The following is a 22,304-nucleotide window of genomic DNA, read 5'->3' as shown; positions in this document are numbered from 1 at the left end:
TAGAAAACTGTGGTTTATATTTGATTTGATAAACTGGTGCTTAAATTCATAGTTCAGTGTCGTATGCAGTGACGTAAGAGTATCTGTACGAAAAAGCCATAAAATATGGAAAGGGATTGAGACAAAGACGGGAGAGTTGAGTTAGGATGAAAGTTAAGACCAGAAGTTAGGACTACAGCAGTAGCTGTCTAAGCAGATGTGTCCGAAATAGTACAATTATCGTATTTACTGGCCGGAAACCTGCTCGGCTCATAATAAATCCACTGAACAAAATTAAATGTTTTAAAAGTGAACAAGTCACGCTAATCAAGAGTAAGCATCGTTAGCAAGATATTGAAGGAAGTTACTATTGCGGGATTTCCATTCAAGGTGATCTGATTTTTATTTTTATTTTTAGTTTTCCGTCCGCACTTTTATTCTCTCCGCACTTTTTCTGTCCGCCCTCAGATCTTAAAAACTACTGAGGCTAGAGGGCTGCAAATTGATATGTTGACCATCCACCCTCCAATCATCAAACAGACCAAATTGCAGCCCTCTAGCCTGAGTAGTTTTTATTTTATTTAAGGTTAAAGTTAGCCATAATCGTGCATCTGGCAACGATATGACCAGGCCACCACAGCACCGTGTTTAAAGTTTCATGCGCCGCGGCTCATACAGCATTATACCGAGACCACCGAAAGATAGATCTATTGTCGGTGGCCATGATTATGCGATGTACAGAAACCTCGATGGCGCCGAAGAAACTTCGGCGCGTTTTTCACTTGTTTTCTTCCAGACACTCTGCAAAGATAACCGGTAGAGGGAAATCTCACTCACCTTTACCTTTGATGACGCGGGGTTCTGAATTCGCCCCCCGCCTTCCCCCAAACTAAATCCTCCACCCGACTCGTTCAGATTGCCAGGCCACTTCCGCGATGGCAAATTTAGACCCACAGTACCGAAGGAGAAGTATTTTGAAAGGAAAATTATCGCTCCCAGGACTCACTTTTGATCTCAGATTAGATTGCCTACGCCCTCCCTTCTCCCCCACCCTTCCCCCGTCCCCTCCTTTCTTTCCCGGGTCCAAACTAGATTTAGACTCTTTCTCTCTTCCATGGTGTCTAACATGTTCTCCTAAAAGTAAATTTCACTGAGGTTTTTACAGGATTTCAAAGTCATAACATTTTCCTACGAGTATATAAGATTTTCCTGACTGATTAAAATATTAATATGTAACATTCTGTTTATCTTTCAGAATGTTATTCATTTACAAAAAAATAGTCAAGAGATGGAGTGTCAAAGCCAATATTGCCTTATTCGTTTGGTTTTCATTGATTAGACCGGGAGATTTAATGGCTGACGAAAGGTGTTGGGTATATCAAAAGTTATGGAACCTTATTCTGGGTAAAACCTCTTTTGGAATACACATTTTTGTCTTTACTGCAGCTATAACAGGAAAATAAAACTACATTAATGATTGAGATAATGCTTTAAAACCAGAACATCTATGGTTAGAGAGATTAAACAGAAACAAATAACAAAGTCATTCATCATACGGCAGGTTCATCGTGAAAAGACCTTGACAGCGTGCCTGTGAATGTGATTTTTTTTTTCCAAGTCAAGCGTGCGTTCGAGTAAAGAATGAATACTCTTGTTCTTTTTTTTTTTAAGTTCCGGACGGTGCAAAAATGGTAATCTCGCCCAAATCACAAAAAAAAAGGAAAAAGAACTCTGTCGTATGCCGAGACTTCTGTGCTAATCAGAAGATCGCTCGTTACGTTATTGCGTTGAACCGCAATTTTCCTAGGCTTATCAGTTTAGCTTGCCAATCGCAGCTGCTGCGCGCCGAGTTGTTCCGCTGTATTGGACAGGTTTTCTCTCTCTCTCTCTCTCTCTCTCTCTCTCTCTCTCTCTCTCTCTCTCTCTCTCTCTCTCTCTCTCTCTCTCTCTCTCGTTTAATCACAGGGCTTTATCGTTCTCGTTTTGCCACTGAAGGAAACGGCAGAACGCATCGTCAAGGTGTATAATTCCAAGTTTGTGACGGAGGGAGCTATAAAATGATTTATTTACTAAGGTTCTTTTAAATAATTTCAGCTAAGTATGCTTGAGAATATGATTTGTGCCACAATACATTTTTTTTTATTTTGTTAACAGAGATTTCTTTAGGTAAATTACACGTGACTCAAGGATATTGGAACTTGATATTTATCATATTCAGACATGTGGTGGATTTAATCTTTAGTCAAGATCCAGAAATGTTATTATTATTATTATTATTATTATTATTATTATTATTATTATTATTATTATTATTATTATTATTATTATTATTATTCAAAGATAATATAGATTAACTCCAATACATAGTACTACAGTGAGCTCATTGCAGACAACAACTAGTCTGTTAACATATTATAATGATATTTGGAGTAATTTTTATTCTGCAGAGATTTTCCCTAATTTGTTTATGCTGCTTTCTTTAAACTTTACATAAAGGGATGGTATCAGTAATAAATTGTCTTCCCTGTTTACCCTTTTTTCTCATTTACTTTTTTTGCCAAGATTTTGTAATTAATATCAAATTACATTGAATTATTTTTTCGGTAATTTTAATGCTTTATGGCCTATCGATCATATACACATTCGTGTTTAATTTTTTTTTTTTTCACCTTTTCGGCTTTTCAACTTTTACCGCAATATTTATGCATGATGCGAACCATGTCTGTTTGTTGATACCGGAAAAGTAGAATTAGAAGAGAGAGAGAGAGAGAGAGAGAGAGAGAGAGAGAGAGAGAGAGAGAGAGAGAGAGAATATTTGATGGAATGGAACAATCGCACGTATCTAGACTAATGGGTTCGGTAAGAAAGGCCCCGAACCTGGAATAAAGCTGAATGCGTCCAACAAGAGCAAAGCCGTAAAAACCGAATGGTCCTTGATGAGGCTGAGAGAGAAACAGGGACCTCGTCGTTGTCAGCCCGGACAGCTGTTGCTGTTGTGTCTCACTCCTCCCACTCCGGGAGGAACTCGAGGAAGTTCCGTCCAACAGAGAGGTGGAACATGGATCGTGGAAGCTCTCGCCTCCTCGAAAATGCCGTAACACGTCTGATTTCTCGTCATAAATAGAGAGCATTTGCGAGCATTGCGATGAAGGATGGCGAGTCGTTTTCGATGGCCCTTTGGCCGTGCGACGCCGGATGATCAGTCAGTCGAGTAATCCGTTAATGCCGAGGAGGAGAGGATGGGGGGAGGGGGCGACTGCTAAGGAGAGAGAGACAGAGAGAGACAGGCAGAATTCCCTTCGGTGAATGAGTGGAATGCCATGGCGGAAAGGCTGGGAGGTTGTGGAGAAGACAGGCATCTGATGAGAATGCTTAAGAGAGAGAGAGAGAGAGAGAGAGAGAGAGCGAGAGACGCACTGGTATGGCACAAGAGCTAAATGCTTGAGCAACGACTTATTGCACGCGCTTACGTAAGAGAATTATATATATATATATATATATATATATATATATATATATATATATATGTATGTATGTATATATATATGAATGTCTTTTACTGTAATACCACAGTATATATATACATAGATACATATATTATACATAGGCCTACCTTACAGTCCTTTGCTAGTGGAATCGATTGCGGTTGCTTCCTACAGAACAACTCGATCGACAAAAGCACCCTGTCATCTATAGTCTCCTCAGCCGCTGAGGCAATGTTGTAGGTAGGTAGGTAGATAGGTAGATAGGTAGATAGGTAGAGAGGTAGATAGCTAAGTGCGCGCATCAAGAGCCCTCCTTACAGTGGAAAACTTTCTATAGACCACACGGTCCAAACATGTATCTAGACCGCGCTAGACCCATAGGAAAAAGATGCGCGCGCTCGCGCCTGAAGGATGCCTAATGAGAACACGGACGGAAAATGGGGGCTAATGAGGTCAATTAAAGCCTGTTTACGTTCGGAATGAATAAGGCCATTGTATAGTCTGGATTTTTCCTTAAGCCTTTTTTTTTTTCCTGTGAGACAATGAGTCTGGATATCGGCCGTACAAGGGCCTCTCTCCTTCCTCAAAAAAGCATCTCTCGTAGAGTAATTGGATTCCACAATGCAGCCGTGGGATAAAAATAGTGTACGTTAAGTTAAAAATAATTAGAGGGACAGATATCGCCTTCCACTCTTATGTCTCTCTTGCACTGGGGTCAGTGTTCAAGAATCTCACAGAAAAATGATTGTTGTTGTACAATCCTTCATAAAAGTATTGGAATGCTCATTTTATAATTAACATACAAAATGATTGTTGTTGTACAATCTTTCATAAAAGCGTTGGAATGCTCATTCCATAATTAACACACAAAATGATTGTTGCTGTACAATCCTCCATAAAAGTATTGGAACGCTCATTCTACAATTTATAAAGAAAACCCATAATTTCTGTGTCAGTAAGCAAGCAAACTTACCATTATAATCTCAATGGAATTATTTTACTAGTATATTGTAAAAAAAAAAAAATACGATTTCTCAAGAGAAAAATAAAATTTCATTTAGAAACTGTTTGGTTTGACGTTTCTCACTAATTATATAAAGAAATTAGTAACGCATTACGGATAAATAACAATTTTGTGAAGTTCTGATATCACAAAATAATGGAAATCAAAATATAAAACTGTCAAGCCTTGCCTCTTGAGTCACGGAACTGAGTGATCACAGTGCTCCGCGTGCAACAAGTAGAGCACTTCACTGAACACGGAGATTCTGTGAAAGAAAAGACAGGAATTCTTTCTAAATGATCTGAACTAAAGCTATATATATATATATATATATATACATTTACATATTGTTTTACTTATTTTTATAAGCAACCACACACGATAAAACTGTATAACTTGTATGTGTGTGTGTGTGTAAGAGAGAGAGAGAGAGAGAGAGAGAGAGAGAGAGAGAGAGAGAGAGAGAGAGAGATGTATTTTGACGCAAAAGAATGCAAATCAATTCCTGAAACGAAAACAAAGGCTTTTTAATGACCATTGTTTCCCTGGAAATCAGCCGTGTAAGAAATTCATCGAAAATCCCTTAGCACACCGAGCAGACGACATTCTCCTTTCGCCCGTGAAGGATTCCCTTCGGAGGACCGGCGTCCCTCTGAAGGAAAAGGCTTTAAGAACGGTGTGTGTGTGTGTGTGTGTGTGTGTGTGTGTGGCGAGCATTCCCGCAGCCTGGCGTCGCGGAAGGAATGCACAACGCGATGGAGGGGTTCCGCTGATCCCGCGAAGGTATTATTGATAATGGGTCCTGGATATATCTTAGACGACAGCGCGTGTACACACTTCCACCTTCTCTTTTCTTTTTTTTTTTTTTTCTCTCTCTCTTTTCTTTAAATGGTTCGTTGTTATTTTCCCATTTGTTTGTTTGTTTGTTCATTTCTGTTTACTTTTGTTGTGGTTGTTTTACCTAACTTTAATTCCTGATTGTTTAGTTAATTTTACGAATTTTTCTTTTTCATGACTGCTCGAGGAGTCTAAATACTATTGTAATGATCATTGAATCGGTAATGTTTTGAAATATATTACCTTGTTAATAATGATAAAGTGATAAACTTTTCAGGAATATTAACGTAATCGGTAATGTTTTAAAATATATTACCCTGTCAATAACAATAACAATTACAATAATATTAATCATATTTACAAAAACGAGAAGAAATAATTTTTGTAACTGCTTACGATAGCTCCTGCAAATACTCTTTGCTTCTATATATAAATAATCTCGGAATTCTTTTTCCACCTGTCAATGTTTGTTAGTGCAATTCAAGAACACTTGTAAGACTGGAAACGTCAGAATATTTGAAAATCACGTCACTGAGACGTCTTATGGATCAACGCGCATGCGTCGTCGTTTTTGACGGATCATACTGCCACTGCCTTAGCCAAGCTGAAACCGATGAGCTAATTCAGGGCTGAAAAGGAAATGGAGAATAAAAAGGTTTTGAAGGTGTAACAGTAAGAAATCCTCGCAGTTGCACTGTGAAACAACTGTCAAGAGAGAGAAAGTGGAAAGTAAGATGAAAGAAAGAGAATATGGACGGAGATACAGCAAAAGGAACGAAAGTGGTTGCACCGTCTAGCTGCAACTGACGCCACTAACCCCTTGCGGGGTGTAGATCTACGGCCTTTTAAATGCTTTTAAAATTCCCAGTCAGACCCCATACTTACCATTCTCGGCATAGAGATCGCTACGTTGCCTTTCAGTTCGTTGACTTCGTGATAACAGCAATCTGAACTTTCATCTTTAACGGAAAAGATTTATTACGATCAAAGCATTTCTTTTAATCTTTCCCACCACAGTTTTTCCCCCGATGGTCGAATTATGTCTGTTCTTTTAGTCCCTGCGGGCTCAGGGCTTTTATAACTTATTTTTGTTGTTTGGTTATGTTACCACTTATTATGGTCTTCCTATCTGCAGCCGTAATGTAATGTATGCACATATATATATATATATATATATATATATATATATATATATATATATATATATATATATATATATATATATATATAATCTATATATATATAATGGGTGTGCGTGTATGTGTTATTGACAGATATATCGATAAACACATAATACCAACATCTCTTAATCTATACAACTCGAATAATTCGTGTATAAAAAAGGGACGAAGCTTCGATAACCTACGTGTGAAGGGAAATGTACTTATATATAATTATGATAGTGTGATACTGCCTTATTTTCCTTACTAATCAGACCATCACTATATTTCTCCCTATACTGTAATATCACTCATGGGCTGAAAAAAAAATATTAAAAGAAAAGGTAATGAATACTGTCATATTGCCTTATATTTATTTCTTTTTATTAACCTTTCTCATGTCAAAGTATGACATAAACAAGTATAAATTAGTTCATCTCTTGAACAACAACAAAAACAAAGGCCTCTTTCAAATAAAATGCTGAACCTCCTAACCAAGGTCCCTTATTCATAAACAACATTCCTTTTAAGGTAAGGTCAGCGATAAACAAAGTACTACATTGTTTTTTCACTTATGAAGTGAACATTCCTTTTAAGGTAAGGCCACCAATAAACAAAGTAATACTTTTTTTTCACTCATGAAGCAACATTCCTTTTAAGGTAGGGCCATCAATAAACAAAGTGATACATTATATCTAGTCATGATGTTAAATTCCTTTTAAGGCAAGGCCATCGATAAACAAAGTAATATATTGTTTTTTCACTTATGAAGCAACATTCCTTTTAAGGCAAGGCCATCAATAAACAAAGTAATAAATTTTTTGTCACTTATGAAGTAACATTCCTTTCAAGGTAAGGCCATCAATAAACAAAGTAAATTACTTTTTTTTTTACTCATGATGAGACATTCTTTTTAAGGTAAGGCGATCAATAAACAAAGTAATACATTGTTTTTTTACTCATGATGTAACATTCCTTTTAAGGTAAGGCCACCGATAAACAAAGTATTATTTTTTTCCACTCATGAAACAACATTCATTTTTAGGTAAGGCCACCAATAAACAAAGATAAATCTGCATATTTATCTTTTTTTTAAGTGTATGGCTAATCATTTCATCCTATTTTCGACGTAGTGTAACTCGAATAATCAAAATGAACTCTTGAGGTTTTAAAGTTGTCCAAAAAATGCAGTAATATCAAAACAAAGGAATTTTTGTGGGTTAGAGAAACTGGTTGATGGGGTGTGTGTTCTCAGGCACTGAATTCATGACTAGTTTTATTCTCACATTTGTTTTTAACATCAATGAATAAAGAACTTGCTTTTATCAAGCACACTATGGCAAAGTCATTATTGTGAGTAGATTTTGATTTGATATAAGTAAAGGCCTAATGTAATACCATATGTATTATATTTTTTTAGTGTTTTTGGTTTTCCTGAATTTTTGTTTCTTCATGAGTAAGGGTGTAATGCAAGGGTATTATTTTTAAGAGATGTTTTACTTAGTTTGCCAAGAAATGTGGCTTCATGAGTGTTTCGCCAAACAGTATAACAAATCAGGAGCTCAAGTTGGCCGAGAGCGAGATAATTAAGACAGAAAGTTCCGCGGCATCACTTCTTAATCTTATCCACGGAGCTTTTCACGTTAGAGAATTATACCACTGTTGTGGAGTTTGAACCCTTAAATGGGTTAGTAAGGTGATGCTGATATTTCTACGTAATTTTTTTGTTAGAGGTTAAAATCTTTAAATGGGGGTAATGAATCCTACAAGGCCTTTTAGCTGGTGAACTACACCTTTTTAAGGCGTTAGATGTTTAATGTTCCAACGATTCCTCTTGTGGGAGGGGCTGCCGCAAGTAGAGAACTATATCTCCCTCGCGGAGTTTACAGTCTTTAGTTGGGCTTATCACCGGTGAGGGCGCTTCATCCCTTCTACGAATCTCTGCGGCCAGAGGGACTCTTCCAAGAGAGGTGAAATACTTAAACACATCCCCGTAAATACAGTCCCTCTCGATGACGTCAGCGTGTAAGTAATCCTCCGTGATCAGCTTTATCCATAAATCATACAGACGTCGATTGGAGAAGGCTGTTATCACAAGATCTCTAAGCAGGTTTTCTGTCTCGTAGCTGCCACAGAGACAACCACCTTGATCTCGGCAACAATCACTGTACCCATGTTCGAATGGTGAAACAAGGCGGACTTGCCTTTTATCGTACCTTTTCCTTGCTCTCATGTCGTCCAGATGATCACGAGTATTCAGTATCATGACGCTCGTCTCCTTTTTCTTTTCAGCCACAGTAAGATTGTGAGAGCGCAGTGCTTGCTTTAACGCATCATTAGGCTCTCCCGCAACGGATACCAGGGAGCTGACGGCGCTGGTTTCAACTTGAGATGTGCTAACAAAGTGAGAGAACCGGTCTTTGTCTGCGCAGGGTTCGTTCTTCAAAAATATTCGACACCAAGTACTTTCCATCCTGTCTGGGAAGAACATAATTTCACCTGCTGTATTTAGGGCAGCGAGGACAAGGCGGTCGTTGTTGAAATACTCCCTGTTGAGTTCTTCAGAGTCGTTTCTTTTCCTCCGTTTCCTATCATCAAAAATCAGCCGCTTCATAACGGCGCTCTTAATGAATGCTGGTGCGAGTGTCGAATGCGCGGCCAATGAGAGCACGTGAGCCGTTACGAATTCTAACGATATGCACACATCACGAGCTGGCTCCCAACCAACGATCGTTTTCATCAGCTCCTGGCACTCAAACGTATTCATTTCCACAGTGAAGGATGCCTTGCACCTGCGACCTTTAAGCGATCTGACAGCATCGAGAGCGATTTTATCTGGCTTGGATACTTTCCTGTCTCGGCCACGAATCATAATTATTCGATCCTTGCTTCTGAGGTGCACAGATTTCATTGCCTCCTTGGCACTGGTCCCACGAATGACATGCAGTCCTAGCTCCTCCTCCTCTTCAGACGAAATCATAAAACCAGTGTATACTTTAATGTTTATCTCGGATTCATCAGAAACCTCTTCTTTGAGATTCCTCAGTTCATGCTTGTCCTTACACCCAACAAAAACAAGGGATCGTTTTTTGGAAGGTCTTTTGTACAAATCCGCACATCCGTCTGACAATTCTTTGGCCTTGTCACCTAGCCAGCTAAGGAAATAAATAACAACGAACATCACAGTCAACTGTCCCAATATAGTAGTAGGAAGTATGTCTCCATAACCAACAGATGAGACGGTAATAATGGTCCAGTAGACATAAGAAAAGAGTGACTCCATCTGGGATAGTACTTCCTCTTGTATGGTGGGGCTCTGATTGGTGCGCCACTCCTCACCCAACCGTAAAGTTCCCGCTAACAGAATTGTTATCACACATATTTCAAGAAACAACTGCGCAAGATCACCGTCACATTTTACAAGCCTTGCACATCTCGAGATTAATTTCTTAATTTCTGGGCAGAAGAAATTAACGACGATCAAGTACTGAAAGGCAACAAAATAGTGTCCGGTAGCAACGTTAACCACATCAAAAGCAAACAGGGTTACGTTGACAAAAGTAATAAACCATTCGTCATCCAAGGTGGTTGTCCAAAATACTAGTGACCTGAACGCAAAGAAGATATGTGTCAGGAATGCCAGGGTTCTTGTTATGGCCTCATATCCTAGGTCTTCAGAAAAGGGGGAAGAATAAGAAATGACAGCGTCCATGTCTAAAGTTTCCTCATAGCAGAAACACCCTGCTCCCACAGCCGTCATGAGAGGGGTCGCGAAAGCAAAGATCTTTTTAAGGGCTGTTTTGCGCAGTGGTTGCAGGTCCTTGTCTATTGATTTGTTTTCAAGAAAACGTATCAGGTAGGTCAGGCCAATAGCAAGTACTAAAGAAACAGCTAAGCAAAGATACTCTATCCAGGGAACTTCAAAGCTGCTGCTGATGAACTGCTCTTCTATGGAATCACTCCAGTCAGAAAATGGACGGTTATAGAAATCGTTCCGATATTCCTGACGCTGATTCGGTTCCATTATGCAGATGTCCAAATGCTCCTTATACTTTGAAATGACAGACTAATTTGACTTCAGATATTTAGCAACATGCTATGAGAGAAGGTCTGAAAGGAAAGCATGAAAAAATTGACTTCATATATCAAATAATTTCAGAAAATACATGCTTTGAAATAATCTAAATAAGCTACTTGACGGCTAAGCATCACCTCAAAATAACATTATACTTCGGTAACAAATGTACAACTGTAGAATATCAAACGATGACACTAACTTAGAAGACATCCGCAAGACATTAACATTAATTTTTTTTTTTACTTTTTTTCTACATCTGTACTTTCAAATCAAGAAATCGGCTTCTCAATTATAAGCGTAAAAGAAATAGTTTCGTACAATTATGTATCGCACTCTAGAGCAATAATTATTAACACCTCAGAAAACCAAGAGAGATATTTTGACATACAATGCGTCAATGTTACGTAACTGACATTCTAAACCGTAATCGTGGTATGTATAATTATCAGAATTAGAGAGAGAACAGAATTAAAATGTCATAACGCTAGGAAAAGAAGGGGAAGAACGCAGAAGACCCTATTTTCAAATTAAAATGTTAGGAAGAAATGAAAATATATCCTTTCTTGACGTAGCTAACGGGAACAAATTTTAAAAAATTAGTGTAACTGAATTTTGCAAAGCTAAGTTGGCTGGTAAAAGCACCCCAGTCAAAATGAATCACGTTCAGTTTGTCACATACAATCCCACGATTCTTAACGTCAACGCAGTAAAAATCTGGGATTGGTACATATAAATATGTTGGTTGTATATCAAAAGAACATTTGTATACACTGACACAATGCAGACAAACTGATATAGCGTAAATTAGGAGTGTCTTATGTGAATCATTTTAGGTTATATTTTGAGCCAGCTAACTTTCTTACTTTGTGAACACTAGAGGGTGTACGTTTTTATGGTTTAGATAATACGAACCTACAAACCCGCCATACTACGAGATCATTAATGTGCTACTTCATTCTACCCCTTTTCTTATTCATGCTTTTAAAGATAATTCAAAGCTCATTTTCCTCCTTCATTCTCCTCCCAGTTCTGAAATGTTGACTGAACTTAATCTCGAGTTGCCCCCATCATCGTCTCTTGATATCGATCTTGTGAGCTTCTAAATGAGAATCTCATTTCTTGGTCAATTTCAGTGCCTCCATGACAGCTTTATCCTATTTCTCTGTCTCTGACAATTTTCACATTCCTATCAACGGTCTAGGTGTCCATTTTCGCCAGACTGGCCTAAGAGCGATTACGTGGCTCACAGTGCCAAATAGGCCTATGCCTCTGAACTGAAAGATTGGGTCTAGCTGCTGTACATCATATTCTTTGTTCAAATTATTAAAGCTTTATGCTGGACTTATTCATCCCTATTTCCTTTCGCATATGAGGTCTTCATCTTTCGTCTTATTCCTCGACAGAAATTAGTCTCTAGACCATATCTGCCTATCGACCACAAGACGGTTTCTCTATCTCTTTACTACTGATATTTTTTCGTCACTTAACCCAGGAACTCTTGCTCCTCATATCAGGGATCGTCATAAAACCCATAAAGCCACCTTTTTTTTACATTTACTCTTTGGAAGTCTTAAATATTTGCATAGTTCATTGATTTTCTTGCCGTCTGTGCCAATATATTTGCTTGTCATCGATGCATGTCGAAGGTTGTACACAGTATTTGTGCACAAATTTTGAAGTAATATAATTCGTCTCGGCCGACAGACAGGTACAAAGAACAATGTGAAAATATAACTTTCTTGGATAATTAAAACATTATATAGAGAACAGGTAGCCACGGATAGTACGCTTAAGGATTTGGGAGAGCAGTGTGATCGGAAGACGTGTTGTGGGTGTGGGAAATGGGGTAGCTGTGTGGGTGAAGGAAATGAATGAACTATGCAAAGTCTAGGAAATGGGAAATACTGTAAATGTGGTACTGAATCAGCTGCAAAAAGAAATATAAATAAATAAAGTAGTTCTAACCTGCTAGGCCCATATCCAGCGATCGTTCTGCAAATTGAACCACAATGAGTCTAAAACCTGGTTTAAGTTTTAGAGTATTAAAGCTTGCATCTTATTTGAAGATAAATTTACATAGTTATATAGTTCATAAGTTATATCAATGTTACATAAGCTTCGTTTGAATTACCTGGTAGCAATGGAGCTGTGCGACTCAAACAATTAGGCCTAGAGCTGCTGGCACTCCTTGGCAGCGTCCTTCTGGGGGCGTCTTAAAACTGGACCAAGTACGCCTGCAATGATTAAAAATAATAAAGATGGATTTTTTATGTAAAAAGAACACATTTTAAATAAAAATTACTTTATTATTAAAAATAAAACTTCCTAATGAAAGCCACTCACCTGTGCAACGTCTTCTCACTGCAGTGTGACGAACAGCAATGGTGTCTGTTCAGGCCGCTGACCGCCAGTGATCGGGGAAGAAATCACAAATGCCAAAATTAAAATTCTAAAAGTTTCATATGAAAGTTTCGGGTACTCTTACATCATGTTTGAAAATTTATCCTGGAAAACTTCCTTAAGTGATCCAGGTGTCTATATACTTAGGTTTTTATCAAAACTACTGAAGAGAAAATGCTTCCAAAAAAGAAATCTGGCATAGTGTCGAGTAAGTCTATTCTTTTATCTCGGCTTCTTGACTCAGATCTAAACAGATTTCTTGTCTGTATATTTTTCTGAACATTCTTTCTGTCATTCTTTTCACCAAATTGATAACATTGCTTCCAAAATTTATAAAAACCACCTCGGCATTATACAAACTCATTTGTTACTTAGGAGAATAAAATTCCCCACGTACAGTTTTCTCCTGACAGACGGCAAACAAATTTCTGAAAGATTAACACAATGGCATTATAACACCTAATATACTAAAGTACAGTATGGAAAACTGGGATCAAAACTGACCTTTACAATTGTTTTGAAAATAAAAATATCTTGAAGTTGCTGTGAGGCTAGGCCTATGTTGCACGTAACCTGTGGAGTGTGGAGTTATATGATAAAAAAAATATGAAATATAACAATCCCTTGACCTAAAAGATTGAGTGGAAATGTTAAAAGATAGTTAACATCGAGGCGCCTTACTATGATCTACCTGATTAAAACAGAAGCCAATATTTGACATAAACAACATGAGGCCCTTTTGGCGCCTTTATTGAAAGTAACATGTAGGATAGACTAGGGAAAATCTCATGCAGCGCCATATTAGCAGTTCTAGAATCGCTTCTAATGATTTCCAGTTTTCCAAAACCTTCAAAATTCAAAATTTTTTAATAAAATTATAGCACTAATTAAAGCGCAGTCAATTTGCGCTCAGTATCCATATTAGTGAGGCAACTTAATACTTCCAACAAAATGTGTGAAAGCTGCCACCCTGAAGAGGGAGGAGCACGCACTACCTCTCAGGACTCATGCTCCCCGCTGGAGATTAATATAGTTTTGGATAAGGAAAAGGAAACTACTTCTTCGAGAAAACTTATCTTTTAATAACCTAAGATGTTTTGGTTCTGGTAGGCAAAGCCAGCGGCACCTGAAAAACAGTAGTACGATATAATGACCAATCTGGAAAAGAAAAATTAAGACGTCGAAATGTGTTCCATTCCCTGTCAGTTGCTCATTTAGAAAACACACAGACACATACACACATTTATATTTATATATATATATATATATATATATATATATATATATATATATATATATATATATATATATATATATATATATATGCATAAACACACACGCAGTATACTGCAAGAGACGATCAGAAAGGAGCGTTTGACGATGAACGGTGTTTCGAAATAAAAAAAAAAATGGAAAGGAGAAATTAAAGAAAGAATATGCAACAAATCTTTTACATCAATATTATTTTCAAAGTAAGAATCAATATACGTAAGTGTATATAAAGTAAATGAAGAAATTATCAATTACTCACAACGAACGCAACTCGTCAACACGTTTGTCCTAGGAGGTCCGTCTTCAGCCGAGTGACCATCGCCGAGTTAATGTAGATTATATATTCTTACAGTGATAAATTTAAGCGACACAACTGCACAGCAAGTTGGCTTAATCGTAAATTATTACTAAGCCTTGCACAATGAGTCTGGCTACCCTCGTTCAAGGCTTGAGAAGACTGACAATAGCCCCAGTTTCAGTTCACGTTCGACACTATGCCGTCTCAGGGAAGCCAATGCCCAGTCCAGACCAGGACCAGATTCACGAATTTGGGGAGCCGAAAGAGGAGGAGGGAGACACCGTCGATAAGATGCGTAATAAGTCCAGGCTGGGGCCGAGAGCTTACGAAAAAATGTATAAATTAGTAAGTAACTTGGTTTACTTTACAGAACCGTGCGTAACCGAGTGTAGCCTCGGCTGATTAAATTGGAAGTTGATTTTTCTTACTCTTTGAGTTTTGCTGATGAAGGAGTGGTGGTGTTTATTGTCGATTAAATTATTGTTAACCTCGTTTTTACCCAACATTGTAGGGGACCCGGTAGAACTATAGGGTAGCGCCGTGTCGCCGACGGCGCTATAACTTGACTTTTTCTGCAGTTTATTTGGTTGCTAATTATGAATTTACCTTTCATTTTCGGCGCTCGAGTCTAATTAACCTGTAATTAACCCATAATTAACCCCCGAAGTCCATCCAACAAGGGGTTTCCATACGCGATCTTCACAAGACAGTGCACGGGTACGTCTGTTTCGAACAGTTCATATCCCATCTGGCGAGTGCAATAACTTGTTAACGTATGGGTTCCCCCCCCCCCCGGGCCAGTACTAAACACGGCGAAGGGACATTCCATTTAGCCGACAACAAGCAGATGCACCGCCAGTATCAGAACCCCTGAAAGTGTAGAAAAAACCAGTTGCAAAGGTAAAAACAGGCGCGGAGCTAATATATAGAATTACCGGGGTCCCTTTGGGAACACGGGTTTTAGGTGGGGGAAATCACGGGGAGAAAGACCAGACTGCCATGTTGTTGTTATGGAATGGTTCCGCTCATGTGCAAGTCATTAGGGAGCCATATGTTTAAGAAGGGCTTGGCTAAGGAAACCTAGGCTGTTATAAAAGGAACTATGCTAACCTAACCTAACCTACCTAACCCTAGCAGGCTGTGTTACTTAACCTGCCCCTCTGACACCCCAGTGAAGGAAACTCGGAGCGCCTGCAGTTTACGTTGACGCGGGTATCGTCTGCCAGTTTTTTAGTCACGGAGGAATACCAACATACGAAATTGGTACTAAAATGACGAAACCATAACTAACCACCCTAACCTAACCTAGTGCGGCGTTCCCTTACCTAGCCGGGGGGGGCTTCGCCCCCCGTGGACCCCTCCAGAAAGATAGAGAACATGGCGTTTCGTGTGGAACTACTTACCTTGGTGGATAACTTGGCGGGCGGGACAAACGGTGTTACGTGGCGTCAACGTAAACTGCAAACTCATCTGCACTTTTACCCTAAATTCTATCACATGGTTCTCATGGGAGTCATGCTGCATCTCGTTGTCTTTACTGTATACACCACCATCACTTCATCTAGGAACGTTTGGCCTCTATCTGCACAGATGCAGTCTGAAAGTTGCAGAATCAAGAATGATTATGACTTGCCATAAAATAGCTCATTTAGTTATGCAACTTGCTTTTGTCATCTGCCCGGAGGAGTTCAATGTATTGCATACTTTTACCTTGACCGAGCATTCTTTGGGCAGCTTTTCCTAGGAATCTGGCCTATATAAATTAAACCAGATTTGAATAATAATTTTAGCAAATATATGAAACTTTTGTTGTCGTAAATAGTATTTATCATTAACAATTGTTTGTTATCATGACTGTGCCAGTGTTACTGTAATGGAAAAATATATTAGTATACTTTACTACACCCTAGTTGTAATACAATGATTACCAGGATACAATCTTGAAAAATAAATATTTATAGCATAGAGTATACAATAGCTGTTAAAGAGTCTCTTCACAAGTTGCTCTTTCTTGCAGGCTCCGCAATTAACAGATGATGAAAAACAAGTGTATTCTCTGTGGAGGCTGCGGAGACTATACGGAGATTATGGCTCTGCCAGTGGTGTCAGTGTTGGGGTACTCTGGCCCAGTAAGCAGGAGATGGAACTACAGAAGGAACAGGAAAGAGTGACGTATCCCGATGATATTTATCGAATGATTGAGATTGACAAGCTACAACGGAAGGAGGAGGAGGTTAAAATACAGAAGAGGTATGGCAGATTTTTATTTGAAATATTGCAGCACATTACAAATAGTAGTTCTTAGTATTCCTACTCCTATCCAGACCCTTTTGCTGTACTTGGGTTGTATTCTGGTAGGTGTTAGAATGTAAATGCTGTTGGAGACAAGCAGGTACTGGATGAGGGGGAGTCTATGCATGTCGTCAACTCCACTATCATGTTGGTCAATTTCAGAAGAATGCTTTATTTACAGCTAAAGTGCTCAAGCTTAAATTCAGTTTGAATATCAATAATTCAAATTGTATATTTGAAGGTAACCAGTAGGACTAGGTACACTCATTATTGCTTGAAATTTATTAAATGAATGAGAATTTATTTTATAGGCTTTATTTTCTTTTATAAGTCGTATTTATCAATGTAAGTAATAAAAACATGAATAGCATTAATAATTTATGTATATGTTCTCAGGTAATCTATTTTGACAGTTTGCAAGTGTTACCCAAATTTACTTTTGGTAGTCATAGTTAAGGGATTGTGCCCGTAAGCTTCTTATTCAATTAAATTTAAAGGAAATTAAGTTTAGCCATAGGAAGTCTTTTATAATGAACTCTACTGATGTTGGATGAAATGCTTTGGAATATTCAGACATGTTTTTTAAGAGAAATCTTAGAATGTGACAGGAGACAGATCTTTTTTAGTTTTGACTTATTTGACAATAATGGTTCATGTACTGGTACTTTTTGACAGAATAGATCATATTTGCTTTAGTAAAACAAGAAAAACAAATAAAATGCCATATCAGTGAGTGAAATGGTATGTTAAGTGACTATTTACAACCCTGCGTGGGGCCTCTTTTACAAGACACTTGTAAAAATAGGCTAGTTTTACCAAGTTATACATGTTTTTTCTCATCATTTATTTTATTTTATTTTGTAAAATTATAATTACAGCTCACGCAGTATCATAACAGATAAGAACTAAAATCAGTAACAAATTCTGAGTACAGTACATATATTTGTTGCAAAATATTTACGAGATTTTTGTGTGGTATACATGTTTTTTCTAATATTTCTTTGCAAAATTGCAATTATAGCTGACATACTATCATTAAAGTTAAGAACTAAAACCAACAGCAAACCCTGGATATATTCATGACCAAAAAAATAAAAAGACGTCATGGGAGAGAGAGAGGGGCAATACGTTCCCCAATCAAGTGTCAAGGACACTAATCCCCCCTCTGTCCTGTGCTGAGTCACACAGTTGCCATAAGTAATCTATCTACCATTGAAGTGCTATGAACATCTTTCCCGCTGAATCCAAATCGTATGGCGCGTAATATTAATACTCATATGAGTTAGCCCGTCTATCACTCAAAACCTGTTGTAGATACTGTACTCACATGATGATGCCCGTCCATTATCGGTTAATAATTTGAGTTTGGCAAACTCCTTTTATTGATTTCTCTCTTTTATCATGATTTCTTGTGTCTGCTTTTTCCCTTTTATCGCAATTTCCCGATTTGTAATATAATGTCATTCGTTATTCTTACCTGATATTTGAGATTTCATCATCAGCTGAGAATCCTTTATGCTTCTTGCATTCACTAATTTTTACTCTCCTTTATCTTCTTCCTTTTCCTCCTCTTCAGCTTATTTATGGGAGTCGTTAAGAAGTAATTAAGGAATAAAATAAAGTTATATATAAATATGGAGACTAGCAAGGAGAATAATACTATAGAATTTCTGTATGTGGTACATTTTTTTTACTGAACTGAATGCAGAATTTTGATTGCAAATTGTTTTGAAGTACTGTAGTATATATGCTCTTTTTTTTCCGTGGTTTCCATACCGTTTTGAGTAAAGTCAAACCATACTTTTCACAGTCGACCCTAATCAGCACGTATCATACCTTAGAGATTTACCGAGATGTATTGTAGAATGCATGAAATAGTTTGGGGTATGTAAATCTGACAAGCAAGGGTTGATGTTCCAAAACAACAGAGGAATGCTGGAAAACTAGAATGCTTGTGTAATGTGTAATGTGTAGCACTGTAAAGTATTTAAATTGTCTTTATTTTTCACTGCTTACAGACAACAGGAGCTCGCTCAAAAAGTAACTAAACTTGAGGATTGGAAAAGAGAAGTAAGAGAGCGTTATCAAAATAAACTGAGGCAAGCTCAGGAAGCAAAAGTAAGTTATTTTTATATGTATTTCTTGTACTTAATTAATTTGCACTTTGTAGAGTTAGTGAGTTTGTAGTAGTGTTCCTACTCAGACACAAACCCTCATTTATGCATTTTATCAGTTGGTATATGGTGATAGGTTTGCATCACAATTTAATGCAACTAGTGAGGGATACTAGGAGTAGTTATTGAAATGAAGGGGAACTACCCATCAGACAGTCATCGCCCAGTATTGCTGCAAATTGTATATACATTTCCTTGACTGTAAATATTTGGTTCTTCACAACCCCATGTGTTTTCTTCAGGATTGTGTTAAAAAGTTGATCCTCAAATCGTCAGGGTTTAGGGTTCATGGATTCAATTTTGGGTAGAATTTTTAATGAGTAATTAAATGGAATGTTTTTGGCTCTTTGCAATCATTCATGAACCTGCTGATGACTCACTTATACTAGAAAAATAAATGTTTGGTCAGCCATAAATGCATAAAATAATGTTTATATTAGTCTGTTTTACAATAAAAACCGTACTGTATGGTTTAAACAAATCATTTATATTTAGTAAAGAATCTACAAAATAAATCACATACTCAAACACTTACAAACTGCATGTAATATCGTCCAAATTGAAGAAAATGTAAAGAAAGGTACAGCTGCAGGTGATGTACATAGCATTGGAAATGCGGAGGAAACTAAAGATCATACTGGAAATATGTAAAAGATTTCATTTACCAAAAGTAATGCTGTACTTACACAGTTTCATTAATGGTTGTGGAATGTTGCAAGTTACAGTTCACAAAAGAATAATGTATGTATCTTTGTGCATTGACGGAGAATGCCAGCATTGTTACCTCAGGTTCCAACCTCACTCCCATGTATGTTGCATTCAGTGATCAGCGTTCAGTGATCAGTAGTTTTTCGATGGTTCCCATATTTTTTAGTGTGATAAAGCTGGTCCCGTTGCTAAGTAAAAATCCTGAATTCAATCAAGTTTCTAAAATGTAAAGCTTCTAGTGCTGCTAAAAGTGCTACCAAGAGGTCAAAGAAGATGAAGAGAATGCAAGAAAAGATTGCATTGTTAGAGTTCCTATGTTCTGTGAACTTACATGCTGAGGTTGCTCGCCATTACGGCAGCAAAGAGTCAAAAGTAAGGTGCATACACGAGAAACAAAAGTCAGTCCATGTAGCCACTGATGTAGCTACAGCAGCAGGTGCAGAAAAATACTACATCATGTGCAAAAATCTTTCTCTCTCTCATGAGGAAACAGATTATTTTCTGTGAGGGCATGATTGCTTAAAACAAGGCTTCCGCTTCTCTATAGACTTTTTTATGATCTGAGGAAAGGCCATGCCCTTAAACAAATCCATAAGGCAGGTAGAAGGTGAAAGACTGAGCTCTGCAGATTTCAAAATCAGGAAAGGTTGGTTTGAAAATTTCAGGAAAAGGTTCAGACTGCAAAATGTCAAGATTATAGAAAAACAGGTTATGCTGACCAAGAAGCAAGATTATTTACTAGAGCAGGTATTCAGTGTCAAAGAAACTGCTCTGTAATGGAAATAATGCCATTTGCTAGCCAAGAAGAGAGTCGAACCTCTGGTTTTTATGCAGGAGGAGAGAGATTGAAACTGCCCTTTTGTGCCAACACCAGTGAGTTTACTATAAGGGCAGCCTTTATATATAAAACTACTAATCTCTGATCCTTGAGGGGAAATGGTAAATTCCTGCTGCCAGTCTTTTGGATGTATAAGAAGGTGTGGCCCAACAGAACACTTTCTAGAATGCTTTCATTGGACTTTTCTCTTGAAATCAAAAGATACCTCCCAATGAAGGGTTTGCCTTTTAAGGTCGTACTGATACTGGGAAATGTCCCTGACCAACCAGAGTTGAGCTCAACACTAGCGTTGAAGTTGTCTGCTTGCCACCCCAGTACAATGTCTGTAATCTAGCCTGTAGATCAGTAGGTATAAAAATATCTAAGGCTAATTATACCCAGTACTCTATGGAGAGAATTGTTCAGTTTGCTTTGTAGTTTGCTGAGCTGAATGTCAGTTATAGGTCTTTTTTTTGTAATGTAGTTTGCATCTAGACAATATTGCATAAGAAACTATCATTAATTGCAAGATTTTGCAGGTTAAAAGTTATATGGAAGCTGAGTTTTAGTTGAATCATCGTAACATATGATTGAGGCTTAACAATATGATTGAAACTTTTAACCCTCCATGTTAGCCTCTAATTTCTCTCTAAAGAAAGTTTCTCTGGCCGTGTTTTAAATATTATTATTGTTTTTGTGGGTAATATCTATTATTAACTTTGACTTTTCTGTTATACTGTATTTCCAAGGTTGTTGCATTGCTAATAATTTATTTAAGAATTTTATTAGTGCATAATAACCTTTCTCAACTTTTAGTTTCAACAGGACTCATAAACCTTTTGATTTGTCTGTGGAACATTCATGAATACTTTTAGGTTGAAACTTTTCATTACATTTATAGTATATACTGTACTATGGAATGTTGTATGTAATGTGATCAGCTGTTATCATTAGCGTTTTGCATTAGCTTTTCCTTTTATGGGGTTAAATGTTTGGGCTGTAAAGTTCTGTTGTAGTACAGTATACCATTTCAGATTAAGGTTTCATTTTTACCTTCTAGAGTTTCCTTGTGGTTTGTGTAAATTAAACCAGTGCATTTAAATCTTATCAAGACATTCCAGTAATCAAAATCAGATTTATTTCCATGGTCAGTTAGTTGCAGTTCTGTTTTCATGAACTGTTGATGGTAAGCAATGGTAGCATTATGTATTTTTAGAAGAGAATGTAATATATTTTCTCTTATATTACAGGCAAAAAAAGAAAAGGTAATAGAGGAAATACGACAGATGTTTGGCTACCGAATTGATCCTAAAGATGACAAATTCAAGGAAGCTCTTGAAAAGAAGGAGCAAGAAGAAAAGAGGGCAGCTAAAGCTGCCAAGAAATTAAAGAAACAGCAAAAACTGATTGCTGAGATTCACAAGATGGCTGCTGAAGGGAATGCAAAAATAGAGGGGGACAGTGCCAGTAGTAAGGCAGCAGGTGATGTTGAGACAGCTCCTAGTACACAGGTTCCCAGTGAAACCAAATCATAAGTTGGTTATTGGACATGCTACCAAGGTCATTGTAAAACATTTTCTCCATCACTAGTGAGTTATACTTGTACAGTTTCATAATAAAATTTGGCTTTCCATGTATAGTGTGATGGCCTAATAGGGTGTATTTTTGAAGAATGAAATTTTTCATTGCTTAGGAAATAGCTAAACTGTTCAGTACAGTTGATAAACATCATAAAGGGGCATACCTGAGTTTAGTGCTTAGTTCACTGAAAGTGTGTTTATTCAGTCTAGTGGTTAAGAAC

General features: G+C 37.5%; 2 protein-coding genes across 2 annotated transcripts; one reads left to right on the top strand and one right to left on the bottom strand.

Moving 5' to 3' along the window:
• Positions 1–6,824: 6,824 nt before the first annotated feature.
• On the bottom strand, positions 6,825–13,166 carry LOC136832499 (uncharacterized). Its single transcript, XM_067093404.1, has 3 exons — positions 12,886–13,166; positions 12,674–12,776; positions 6,825–10,574 (listed from the first exon to the last, which is right to left on the bottom strand). Exon 3 carries the CDS (start codon positions 10,486–10,488, stop codon positions 8,278–8,280), a length of 2,211 nt encoding a protein of 736 aa, XP_066949505.1. The 5' UTR covers positions 10,489–10,574; positions 12,674–12,776; positions 12,886–13,166; the 3' UTR covers positions 6,825–8,277.
• A 1,329-nt stretch (positions 13,167–14,495) lies between these two features.
• CRIF (growth arrest and DNA damage-inducible proteins-interacting protein CRIF) lies at positions 14,496–22,136 on the top strand. Its single transcript, XM_067093402.1, has 4 exons — positions 14,496–14,857; positions 16,530–16,762; positions 18,823–18,922; positions 21,754–22,136. The coding sequence occupies exons 1-4, from the start codon at positions 14,636–14,638 to the stop codon at positions 22,036–22,038; spliced, it is 840 nt and encodes a 279-aa protein (XP_066949503.1). The 5' UTR covers positions 14,496–14,635; the 3' UTR covers positions 22,039–22,136.
• Positions 22,137–22,304: the final 168 nt, after the last annotated feature.

Source organism: Macrobrachium rosenbergii, chromosome 50 (assembly GCF_040412425.1).
Source record: "Macrobrachium rosenbergii isolate ZJJX-2024 chromosome 50, ASM4041242v1, whole genome shotgun sequence".
Classification (NCBI taxonomy): domain Eukaryota; kingdom Metazoa; phylum Arthropoda; class Malacostraca; order Decapoda; family Palaemonidae; genus Macrobrachium; species Macrobrachium rosenbergii.
Note: the sequence above shows the minus strand (reverse complement) of the source record. Positions and strands in the feature narration are given on the sequence as shown.

Excerpts from the sequence above, each read along its gene's own strand:
- LOC136832499 (XM_067093404.1), bottom strand. The coding sequence starts at position 10,488 with ATGGAACCGAATCAGCGTCAGGAATATCGGAACGATTTCTATAACCGT.
- CRIF (XM_067093402.1), top strand. The coding sequence starts at position 14,636 with ATGAGTCTGGCTACCCTCGTTCAAGGCTTGAGAAGACTGACAATAGCC. Across the intron at positions 14,858-16,529 it reads ACGAAAAAATGTATAAATTA|GCTCCGCAATTAACAGATGA; the intron begins GTAAGTAACTTG and ends TCTTTCTTGCAG. Across the intron at positions 16,763-18,822 it reads GAGGTTAAAATACAGAAGAG|ACAACAGGAGCTCGCTCAAA; the intron begins GTATGGCAGATT and ends CACTGCTTACAG.